This window comes from Peromyscus eremicus, chromosome 7, assembly GCF_949786415.1.
Source record: "Peromyscus eremicus chromosome 7, PerEre_H2_v1, whole genome shotgun sequence".
Lineage (NCBI taxonomy): Eukaryota > Metazoa > Chordata > Mammalia > Rodentia > Cricetidae > Peromyscus > Peromyscus eremicus.
Genome location: NC_081422.1, coordinates 60,836,561 through 60,848,081, shown reverse-complemented (window position 1 = coordinate 60,848,081; position 11,521 = coordinate 60,836,561). Strand labels below are relative to the sequence as shown.

The 11,521-nt window shown below is 49.2% G+C and overlaps 1 protein-coding gene across 1 annotated transcript in view; it reads right to left on the bottom strand.

Annotated features, from left to right (window-relative positions):
* Window positions 1-552: 552 nt before the first annotated feature.
* Window positions 553-11,521, bottom strand: part of LOC131915636 (death-associated protein kinase 2) — a 102,348-nt gene continuing 91,379 nt past the window's right edge. Inside the window, exons 5-6 of the mRNA XM_059269051.1 lie at window positions 4,117-4,246; window positions 553-605 (exon numbers count right to left, since the gene is read on the bottom strand). Coding sequence (XP_059125034.1) covers window positions 553-605; window positions 4,117-4,246 — 183 coding nt within the window. The remainder of the gene's footprint in view (window positions 606-4,116; window positions 4,247-11,521) is intronic.

Sequence of the window (11,521 nt, the reverse complement as noted above, 5' to 3'; positions counted from 1 at the left end):
GACCCAAATTCAAGGTCTGACTTTTGTATTTGCAGACTCTGCCATCAGAGCATGTCCCTTAACCTCTGAGCCCACTTTCCTTATAAAATGAGGACAAAAAATAATAAGAAGAGCCTCATAGTTGACAAGATCTTAGAAAGCCAAGTCATGAGCTGGGCCAACTGTAAAGCAGTGTTCAAATAAAACATGTAAAGAATTGATCATAGCAGTACTACTAGGAAAACATATGCCTGGGACCTAGGATACTCCTGTGGAGCACCTGATGGACTGATCAACGGTGCTCACTTAACTGTTACCTAGACCCCAGTCGGGGCTGGCCCAGGATGAGCCTGTGCTTGCCTCTGCCTCCCCCTGATGACAAAGCTCTAACTGGCCATGGATCCCAGCCTCATTGCCTCCTGGCTCCATGTCCAGTGCTCCTGGAGCATTACAGACTAGGAGGCTAAGAGTGTGAACATGTGAGTGTGAACAAAGGGGCTTACACACTCAAGGGCATGTCATCTAAATCAGGAGCGGAGGCCTTCCGCCCCTGGAAGGATCCCAGGCCACCACTTACCACATGTCTGCCTCCAGTCCCAGTGGCTCATAGTTCACGATTTCTGGAGCTGAAAGAAGTCATGTTGAGGAGTCAAGGGGGGGTAGAGATGAGAGGAGATGGTTCTAGGGAATTCTAGAGTAATTGGTGTCAAATGTCTCCATCTTGAATCTCCAATAGAGAGAGGAAGGAATATTCATACGGTAGATGGAAATAATCAGGATGTAAGAATGTTGAGAAAACAAGTTGCTATGGACAGTGTGTGTTTCTACAGAAAGTCTGTGTTGAAATCTAATTCTCACGCAACAGTATAAAATGATGGAGCCTTACAGGTGATTAGGTCATGAGAGTAGGACCTTCAGGAATAAAGTTAGACTCTTATAAAAGGCCCCAATTGTTCCCTCCTTCCATATGAGGATAGAGAAGGACACTGCTATCTGTGTGAAAAGGTCCCTCACAGACACCAGGCCCACTGGCAGCATCTGGGACTCTCAACCACCCAAACTGTGACTGACCAACATGTTTCTGTTGTTTATAATCTATCCAGTCTCAGGTGTTTGGTTACAGCAGCCGGTCAAGGTAAGACTTGATTTCCTGCTAACCTGGGAGAAATGACTCATGAACAAGCCTTGATGAGGAGAAAAAGGAAGGCACAAAGCAAGAGGAACGTGAGAAGGAGGTTCAGGAAGAAGACATAGAGGTCCGTGTGGTGATATATTGTGTCCCCAATATATTGTGCATCCTAATAAACTTATCTGGAGTCAGAGAACAGAAAAGCCACTAGATAGAGAGGCCAGAAAATGGTGGCACACACACCTTTAATCCTAGCATTCCAAAGGCAGAGATCCATCCGGATCTCTGTGAGTTCAAAGCCACACTGGAAACAGCCAGGCATGGTGACACATGCCTTTAATCCTAGGAAATGATGGCAGGAAGCAGAAAGGTATTTAAGGCGTGAAAACCAGGAACTAGAGCTGGTTAAGCTGTTAGGCTTTTGAGCAGCAGTTCAGCTGAGATCCATTGGATGAGGACACAGAGGCTTTCAGTTTGAGGAAACAGGATTGGCTGAGGAGTTGGTGAGGTGAGGTTAGCTGTGACCTGTTCTCTCTCTCTCTGATCTTTCAGTGTTCACCCCAATACCTGGCTCTGGGTTTGCTTTTATTAATAAGAACTTTTAAGATCCGTGCTATAGGCCCGGTGATGAGGAAGAACCCTGGTGGACAGAGACTCCAGACAGGTCCATGCTGTTGGGTGATGGGGAAGAAGGCAGAGAGAGCCTTCATCTTCCTCTGAGTCCTGCCTGACAGGTGGCATCATCTGAGGACATTCTGGGGGGGGGGGGTCACTGAGTTAAGGTGATAAACCTGAGGGGACGCCGAACATGCCAGGGGACAGCTGGCTGCAGGGGAGGAGCGTGAGCCAAGCATCAGATTTAAAGCCGTTAATACACAAGTGGAAGCAGGAGCTGGGCCAAAGATATGGTGGGTGACCAAGAGAGGGTAGAGCTCAGGGGAGAAGACTCTGCTATAGACACAGAGGACCATGTGCTGCCCAGAGCACCGCGGCCCCAGAGAGCCAATGCTGAATTGACACCCACTTTGTCCGTGACTTTTGAAAATGTAGTAATGAAATGGATGCAGTACCTCAGGAGAAGAGGGTCCTGCTAGCTGCTAAGACAAGAGTGCTGGGATTAAAGGCGCGTGCCACCGCCGCCCGGCTCTCCTGTCTGCTTTTCGTCTTGCTGTAGGAACCCTGAGAGTACAGACGCACACGACCTCACCTGGCTCAGTGGGCTCTGGGGATTCAAACTCAGGTCACGCAGGCATGGCAAGCGCTTTACTCACCAATATCTCCTCCGTCCTAGGAAATTAATCTCATTGCATCTTCCTAAAAGGGCGGCCTGTCGCACATACATACTGAATGTCTTTCTTAATCTTTATCTTTATTTCTTTTTTTTTTTTTTTTTTTTTGGTTTTTTTGGTTTTTTGAGACAGGGTTTCTCTGTGTAGCTTTGTGCCTTTTCCTGGATCTCGCTCTGTAGACCAGGCTGGCCTCGAACTCACAAAGATCCACCTACCTCTGCCTCCCGAGTGCTGGGATTAAAGGCGTGCGCCACCACTGCCCGGTTATCTTTATTTCTAATTCTGTGCAGATGTGTGTTTCTGTGTACGGGTGTGCAGGTGCCAAAGAGGCCAGGAGAGGGTTTGGATCCTCTGGAGCTGGAGTTATAGAAGATTGTGAGCCATCTGCTGTGAGTGCCGGGACCTGAACTTGGGTCCTCAGCAAGGGTGGTATGCACCATTAACCACTGAGCCTCTCCAGCCCTAAATTTCTATCTAGTTCTCTCAAATCGTGCCAGGTCTTTTTTGTTTGTCTTGTTTTGTTTTTCGAGACAGGGTCTGGCCTAGAACAAAGTACCTGATGGAAAAAAATAATCCAAGCTGCTTTTTTGAGGAGGCCACTCCCTCCATGTCTGAAATACTTCAATTCCCCGAGAAGATAGATACATAATGGTTTGGTTCTCAACTCTCATTCCTTTTCTCTCTGCAGAGGGACTTTCTTGTGATCCTCCAACCTCTGGGCCAGGTCCCACAGGGGAGTCTCTAGGGTGTAGGACAGAAAGGGCTGGGGCAGAGGGTGAAAGGAACAGAGGAAAGGCAGCAAGGCCAGGCCCTCGCTGGAGCCGGCTGCTCCAACGGGTGAGTGAAGGCCAGGCTCTCGGCAGAGGCAGGTGGTGGGGCTGGTACCTGGCAGATAAATACCTCTTTCCTTTTCAAGAAATCAAAAGCTACTTCAGAGGAGGAATTCCTGTGGGGAACCACACAGGGAAGGGTTTTTTTTTTTTTTTTTTGGTTTTTCAAGACAGGGTTTCTCTGTGTAGCCCTGACTGTCCTGGGACTCACTTGGTAGCCCAGGCTGGCCTCGAACTCAGAGATCCGCCTGGCTCTGCCTCCCGAGTGCTGGGATTAAAGGCGTGCGCCACCACCGCCCGGCCAGGGAAGGGATTTTAAGTCTGCACAATAAGCTTCTCCGAGATAAAATGGTGGGGCCATTTCTGGGAAAGTAACTCTACAAAGGCCGCTAGCCCCACCTGGCCACTCTCTGCCCAGTGGGCACTCAAAGCCCATGCCTGTCTCTTCACCCAGGGCCTAGTAAAACAATTCCTTCTCAACCCCTTCGGGTGATAGCAGGTATCCTAAGGCATCATTTCTCAGCCCAGACATGAGGATTGTTCTTGAGATTTCCCTCCCTTCTACTGTGTGTGTGTGTGTGTGTGTGTGTGTGTGTGTGTGTGTGTGCGCGCGCACACAGGAAGACAGCCTTGGCTATTGGTCCTTCAGTACAACCCACCTTATTTTTTGAGACAGGGCCTTTCGTTGGCCCAGAACCTATCAAGTGGGCTAGGCTGGCTAGCCAGTGAGCCCCAGGGATCTACCTGTCTCTGCCTCCCCAGCTCTGGGATTATAAGAGTGTACGACTACCCTTGGCTTTCTTACATGGATTCTGGGGCTTGATGTCAGGTCTGAATTCTCTCCTCAGCCCCAATGCCAGATTGAGAGAAAAACAGTCCCAAAACTCACCAACAAATTCTGGTGTTCCAAAAATGTTTTTAAACTCAACTCCGTCTTCTATTTCATGAGCCAGGCCAAAGTCAATCAGCTTGATGTGTGGGATGGGGATGGTCTTGTCTAACAACATGATGTTTTCTGGCTGGAGGACAGAACAGAGAGAAGGAGAGACAATAATTAAAGTGTTGTTTTGTATTTTCCTTTGGGGTTAGGGTGGGGTTGTGTGTGCTTTTGGGTGGGGGGACTAAAACAATGAAGTTCTTGTTTTTGTGTCCTAGGTCTTCTCAAATCCAGCACCAAGGGTCAAGGGTCAGCTTTTACTAACCCTGTATAGACAGCAAAGCTAGAGAACTGGGCTGCAATGTCTGATCTGTCTCTGAATGGAAGATCTCTTCAGTGTGGTTCACTGCTTCCTCGTCAGTCAGATGGGACTGAGCAGATACTTCTGCCTCTCCGGTAAGCAAAGCCACCTCCCTGTGTGAGCGTGAGGTGAGAGGGACCACCCAGGCGTCCCCCAGGTCTATACAAGGTTTGCTGGCCTTGATCGACTGCATCACCTCCCTCTTTCCTCTGGCCAGCTAGCTTCCTGTTGACTTTCTCTGAGACTAACCAACTTCTCTATGTGTGTTTAACTAATTTGGGCTTTTGGCAGGACATAGAAACAAAATGCACCTGACTTCCAGGGAAAATACCAGCCGCCCAAGCTATTTCCGGCCCTGAAACAGCTGTTGGCCTGACCGACAACTTAGGCAGGCTTGGCAATAAGAGAGGAGACACTGGCCAGACCCTCACAGCCTGTCTCCACCGCCCCCCACCACCACATCCATCTCTCAGCTCCCAGGGAAGCTGGGATAGGGTCCTGAAGTCCACCCTCTTCATTCCCATCCAAGCCCCCAGACTAAACAGGAAGTGGGCAGGTCTACCTGCTCAGCCATTTTTCTTCTCCTCCTCCAATGACTATCTTAGATACCATTTAAATTGGACTGTCCTGAAAACTTCACCCACACAAACCTTATACACACAACATTCACTACAGCACCTCCACAAGAGCCCTAAGGTACAAAATGCCCATCAACTGAAGAAGAGACAGAGTGTGACATACCCACACCACATATAATATTCGCACAGGAGGACTTACTTTTTTTCAGGCTGAGGACAGAATCCAGGGCTTTACTTATGTAAGATAAGTATTCTTATCAGCCCTAAAAATACTATTTGATGATAAAAAGGAATAAAATAAAAAGATAAAAGGAAATTAAGTATTGATGAATGTTACAATGTAGATAAGATTTGAACATGATATACTAACCAGGTGCTGGGTTGCGCCTGAAACCCTAGTGCCTGAGATACTAAGGAGGAAGACTGAAGTGAATTTGAGGTTGGCCTGGGCGACATCTTAAGTCTCTTCCAAAAAAGAAGGGGGAGGAGGAGGAAAGGGAGGAGAAAGAGAAAGAGAACATGCTAAAAGAGAGAAATGTACACAAAAGGGCACATAACACAGGATTCTGTTTAAGAGGAATACACGCAGAGACTAGGCAAACACTCATGGACAGAAAGGATATTAGTAACTGAGTAAGACTTGGGGAATAGGGTCAGTGAGGTGGCTCACCATGTAAAGCAGTGGTTCTCAACCTTCCTAAAGCTGTGGCCCTTTAATACAGTTCCTCAGGTTGTGGTGACCCCCAACCATAAAAATATTTTCATTGCTACTTCATAACTATAATTTTACTGTTAGAAATGATAATGTAAATATCTGATATGCAGGATATCTGATATGCGACCCCACATGGTGAGAACCACTGATGTGAAGGAATTTGCTTCAAGCCTGATGGTTGTAAGTTCAATCCTTGAGATCCACATGGTGGAAAGGAGAGACCTGACTGTGGCAAGTTGACCTCTGACCTCCGTATGTGCACTGTTGCACATGCGTGTGCACAAATACTCACATAAAAATACATAAAAAAGAATTTTTTAAAAGACTGGGGAATAGGTAGGGACTGCTAATAAATGTGTAATTTCTTTAGGGTGATAAATATACTCTAAAATTAATTCTAAAACTGCACTGCAAATGATTGTGCTTTTGGTTATAAAATCTATCGTTTACACACAGCATGGGGGACCATGTCATATGTGGACTACAGCTCAGAAAAGCTGTTAACCAGATAAACAGATGTTAGAGAGCTCAGAAGTCACCGTTCTCAAAAGAACTGAGGAGTTCCCACCTTGCCGTAAGAACTGAGGAGTTCCCACCTTGCTCCTTTGCTTACAGGTGTCTGTACCTGGAGGTCTTCTGGCCCTCCTGCTCCCAGTAAATTCCTGACTGGACTTGCTCAAACCGTCTCTCCCGAGAAGACATTCCTTATGCCCCAGGCCCTACCTGAATGTGAGCAGATCTTGGTCATCCCTAGGCCTCTCTGCTTGTTCAGGTCTTTTAGGACATCTGGCTGCTGTCTCCAGTCCAGCAGTCCCTCCCTCCTGACTCTCTGGCAGAACTATCCCCAGCTGGAGGGAGAACTCGGACCTTGCAATGCCCTCCCTCCCCAAATGCTGTGTGGATTCCTTATGGTGACACACTACTGAGCATGATCCTAATTCTTAGCTAAATTTACATGTAATCTGGACTGGTCACCCCCTCCCCCAACACATACACCAGGTGTCTCTGGTTCCCTGAAGTCTCTGTGACCTCCTGTCACAGCAGCTAGAGACTTTGACTCAAGGGAGTTGAGGCCCTCCCTCGTAATTTTTCCATTTTCTTTTTGGTTTTTTTGGTTTGTTTAAATAACACGTTTCCTTTTGCATTTTTAAAGCTTGTTTATTCTTCTTCCCCTCTAGAGATTACTCTCAACTTTATTTTGAAAATGTGTCAAAGTCCTTTCCCAAGGCAGATCAGATTTTTCGTCTCTGCTGAAGGCGTGTGAGGGCAGGGGAGGTCAGGAGACAAGACCCATGCCCGTGGCCCCATTCCAGTGGCCCCCGCCCAGCACTGTGGTGGCTGCCACAGGAACACCGCGTTATTCCTTGCACTGAGACATATCTTCCCTACTAGCCATTACCTCCCCGCCAGGCAGTTTCTCCTCTATTCTACCCACATCGCTGGCCACCTTGTTAGGAACTTCTCCTGGGCCTGAGACGGCTCTTGGGCTGAGAGGCCACGCCCCAGCAGAACCCAGCACAGCACCACAGTGAATGCAATGGGAGCCATGGACCACAGAAATGGACACCTTAGACCTGGAGATCTTCAGGACGGCAGAGCAGCAGAGATGAGGCAGAAAAGAATTGAGACTGAGATCTCTAGGGCCGTGCTACCCTGAGAGAAGAAGAGACAGTCCCAGGTCTTGTATCTAGTCAGATCTGTAGCTCACAATACAGAGGCAATAGTCTGTCCACTGGCTTAGAAGAAGGGCAGAAGACTGTATTTTCTTACCCATCTTATTTCTAGCCCTTGCCTGGAGCAGGACTGCTTAGAGCAATTCCCCTCTTTGCCCCCTCCCCAAATCTGGCAATGTCTATTCACATTTCAGTTAAGATAGCCAGTCTCTTCCAAAAGGTCTTCCTGACGCCCTGCCCTTCCAGATCCCCAACACCCTGCACTTCCCCATTAGAGTACTTCCTTCATCCCAAAGCTAGAGCTCCCCTCTCACTCTCCGTCTCCCTCCACGGGCTTCAAGCTTCCTAAGAGCCTTCTTCTAGCATCTCCCCGGAGCTTCGGACAGAGTCTGGCAGTCACCAAGTGCTCAGTAAGTGTTCCCTGAGAGGAGACAAGCACCCTTTAGAAAGCCGATGCAATATGCAGGACCTAGGGCTAACCAAACACATGGTATAGTTTAACACCTCACTCAACTGCCTCAAGCAGTGAGTGTTATTCCTTTCTAGCTGAAGAAGTAGCCAGGACATCAGCCAAGGGACATGGGGACTTAAGCATTTATCTGTCATACCCAGAGCTCTTGCTCCCACACTCTAGACTAAATATCCCTCTCCCTGCTTGAGCTACGGAATGCAGGTGGTCTAGTGTCTGGAGCAGGTGTCCGCCTGCCTCCACAGGACGCCTATTCTTCTGTGGATGCTTCCATGCAGATGAGCATCATCATCCAAACCATGTCCCCAGCCTGGCTTTCACATCTCCAAGGGCTCCTAAGCTAGGTGCCATCATCTCAGACAAGAAAACCAAATAGGGCGGAGGAGTACTTGGAGAGACGGCTCAACACGTAAGAGCTCTTCCAGGGGACCGAGTTCAGTTCTCAGCACCCATGTCAAGCTGGTCACAGTAGCTTGTGACTCCAGCTCCAAGGGATCTGACACCCTCTGCCAGGTTCCAGAGATACTTGCATATATGAAACATTATACACAGAGATGTATACATAAATAAATATGGAAAATGGGAAGTCCTGGGAGGATGGACCCAAGTTTGGTATACACAAAGAAACATTGCCTGAGGAGTTCAACCTGGGAGGTGGCCTTGGGGCTGCAGGAATATTCTGCTGGGTGGTAAGGACTGGGATTTTTTTTTAAAAAAAAACTAGCTCTGTAGACAGAGATCCTCCTGCCTCTGCCTCCCAAGTCCTGGGATTGGCTAGGATGGGGATTCTATTCTATTTTATTATTCCCACTTCACCAGCTACTCAATGAGCTACTTGAATTAGATGGCCCTATATGCTCAAACCTGCCCTGACTGGGTGCAGAAAGGCCATTGGCTCCCTGCCACCAAATGATATTGCTGCTTCCAGGCCACCAAGGGAAGTCTTGGAGTCTTCACAGGGCTTCTTCCTTCTGCTGCTCCAGCCTCCAGTAACAGCCTGACCATTTCCAGGGGCCAGAGACTCATCTCAATGAGAACACGATCTTTGCTGCCACCCTGAGAAGCAGGTGCTACTAGCTTTCCCATTTCACAGATGCAGGAAACTGAGGCCTAGAGAACTATAAGACTAGCCCCAAGGCCCATCAGCTCACAATGGCAGGAGAGCTTCCCTGGCAGCCCAGCTCCTAATAAGATCACATCGTCCACTCTTGTTAAATATCTTCAGTGGTCCCAGTGACCCAAAGAAGCTCATTCTGATGACTGAGGCACTCACATCCCAACACCAGCACCCGAGCCCCCCCTTACCTTTCCAGCCTGGCACCCCACACCTGGACCTACTCTTCATTCCCCACGGGGTGGGTACCACTACCTGAGGCACTTCAGATCAGCTCTGGTCCATTCAGATGCAGCTCTATTCTTTTTCAATATTTTATTTAATATTAATACATGCATATAAGGTTTTGGTCAAGCCCACCCCTCACCCACCCCCACCCCCAAACACCTTCACTGAGTTCATTTACCTCTCCTGTGTGGGCACGGATGTGGAACCATCTACTGGAGACTGAGCAGCCTCCCCGGGCTGCATCCCTGAAAAAGACACTCTCCCGAGCTGTAACTGCTACTTTTGCCTGAAAGTCTCTGCTACTCTTCTCCACACTTTTCCAGGCCATGCCCATGACCCTGTTCCTTTTTCTCCCTTATTTTCAAGGCTCTAATCCTCCACAGCCAACGGTGCTTACCAGCGGTCCTCACTGTAGGCTGTCTCTCATCTATAATGACACTTTCCTAGGTAGGTGGCCTTTTCCCTAGGGAAAGTCAACTCAATTCAAGGTTCCTGGCGTGGTCTCTCCTATCTGCAGCATATTCCATTAACAGTCTCGTAAATGCAGTGAAAGAATTCCAGTCAGGTTTTCCACCCTTCTCTGCCTGCTGTAAGCCCTCTGGCCACCACTAGGAGTGCTAGAGAGCCGGGCTGCCCAGAGAGCTGTTAACAGGGCTAAGGTATGGTCTGAAAGGTAGCCTGGGATCTGGCAAACTGGCAGTTCCCCAGGTTGAGATCTCTGATTCCACCTCCCCAAATAGAACACAGTGATAGAAAAGAGCCCAAGCCTGGGCCTGGGAAACAGTTTCAGGTCCACTAGCAAAGGTGTTGAGCTTAACAAACAGACTACTTCCTTTCTTTGGACCCAGCTCTCAACTCTAAGTGAGGCATCCGATGTCGTCCAAAGGCCCTTTGAGATACAGGGTTAGCAGTTTGGGGCAAATTTCTGCTGCTGGACACGAAATGGATCCTGTCTCTCTGCCTCAGGTCAGGAAGGAAGAACAGGCTGCAGTAGTCACAGGAGGTTGGGCCCCCGCCAGACTACCCTGTGGGCAGTACAATCCTATCTATCCTCCTCCAACGGTATTCACTTCCACCAGGTACTTAACCCACGCACCTGACATCACCTGCAAAGCACGGCTGGGGGAAGGCTCCACATTCTTTAGGTGCTGCTGCCCAGAATCCAGAGAGCTGCTGCTACTGGCGGGTGGGGTGGGGTGGAACTGCCCCCACCTGTCAAAACAAACATGCCCAACTTGGCCTGCCACACACGACAGGCACCCTGGGAGAAGTCAACATGCCCCCTTATGTCCTAGTAGATTCTGCTAACGATGCCTATCGTGGTACCAACTGGAAGCTGGTCCTCCAAGGGGGACCTACGTTACTTGGGACCAGTGCAGCACGCCCAGCGGTTGAGACAGGATGGAGGCAACCTCAGGAACTATGCAGTAAAGTGCAAAACACAAGGGCTTGGTGTCAGGCAGGTCTCGGTTCACCTCTCAGCTCTGCCACTGAAAATACGAAACATGGGCAAAAGTCCTTGGTCCTTTTGGGGGCCTCTCTCTCTTATCTATAAGTGGGTACATGTTGGGGCCACAAGGGATCTCAGAGGTCATTTAGTCAGCCATGTTGCATGGAAGCCCAGAGAGGTCAAGAAGCTAAGCTGCCAAGGTCAGAGAACAAGGGGCAGAGCTCAAGTGTAGTGAGTCCCCGGATGCCTCATGTGGCCTGCCTGCTGCTGGGTGAGGCTGAGGCCCAGCTGGGCTTGTGCTATGAGGACAAGAAAACTTCAGGAGCAAGCCGGGCGGTGGTGGCGCACGCCTTTAATCCCAGCACTCGGGAGGCAGAGCCAGGCGGATCTCTGTGAGTTCGAGGCCAGCCTGGACTACCAAGTGAGTCCCAGGAAAGGCACAAAGCTACACAGAGAAACCCTGTCTCGAAAAACCAAAAAAAAAAAAAAAAAAAAAAAGAAAACTTCAGGAGCAATCCAAGCCCAACCCCAAATTGGTCAGAGACCTCTGGGCAACCTGAGAAAGCAGGACGAATCATAGGCAACCCTGACCCACAAGCCTCCAGTGTAGCCAATGCCCATTCTGTCTGCCATTCAAAGACTTCCTGGGCCCCGACCCCACTGCCAGCTCAGCATCGACTTCATCCCCCTGCCTCCTCTGCCCCGACCAGCAGTTTATTCTGCCAGGCACTCCCATTCTAATAGCTGCCCAAGCTCAACACCCACACAGTCTGTGGCCCATCTCTCCAGCACACCACCACTTCCCACCCAAGGGCCTGTGTGATGATTA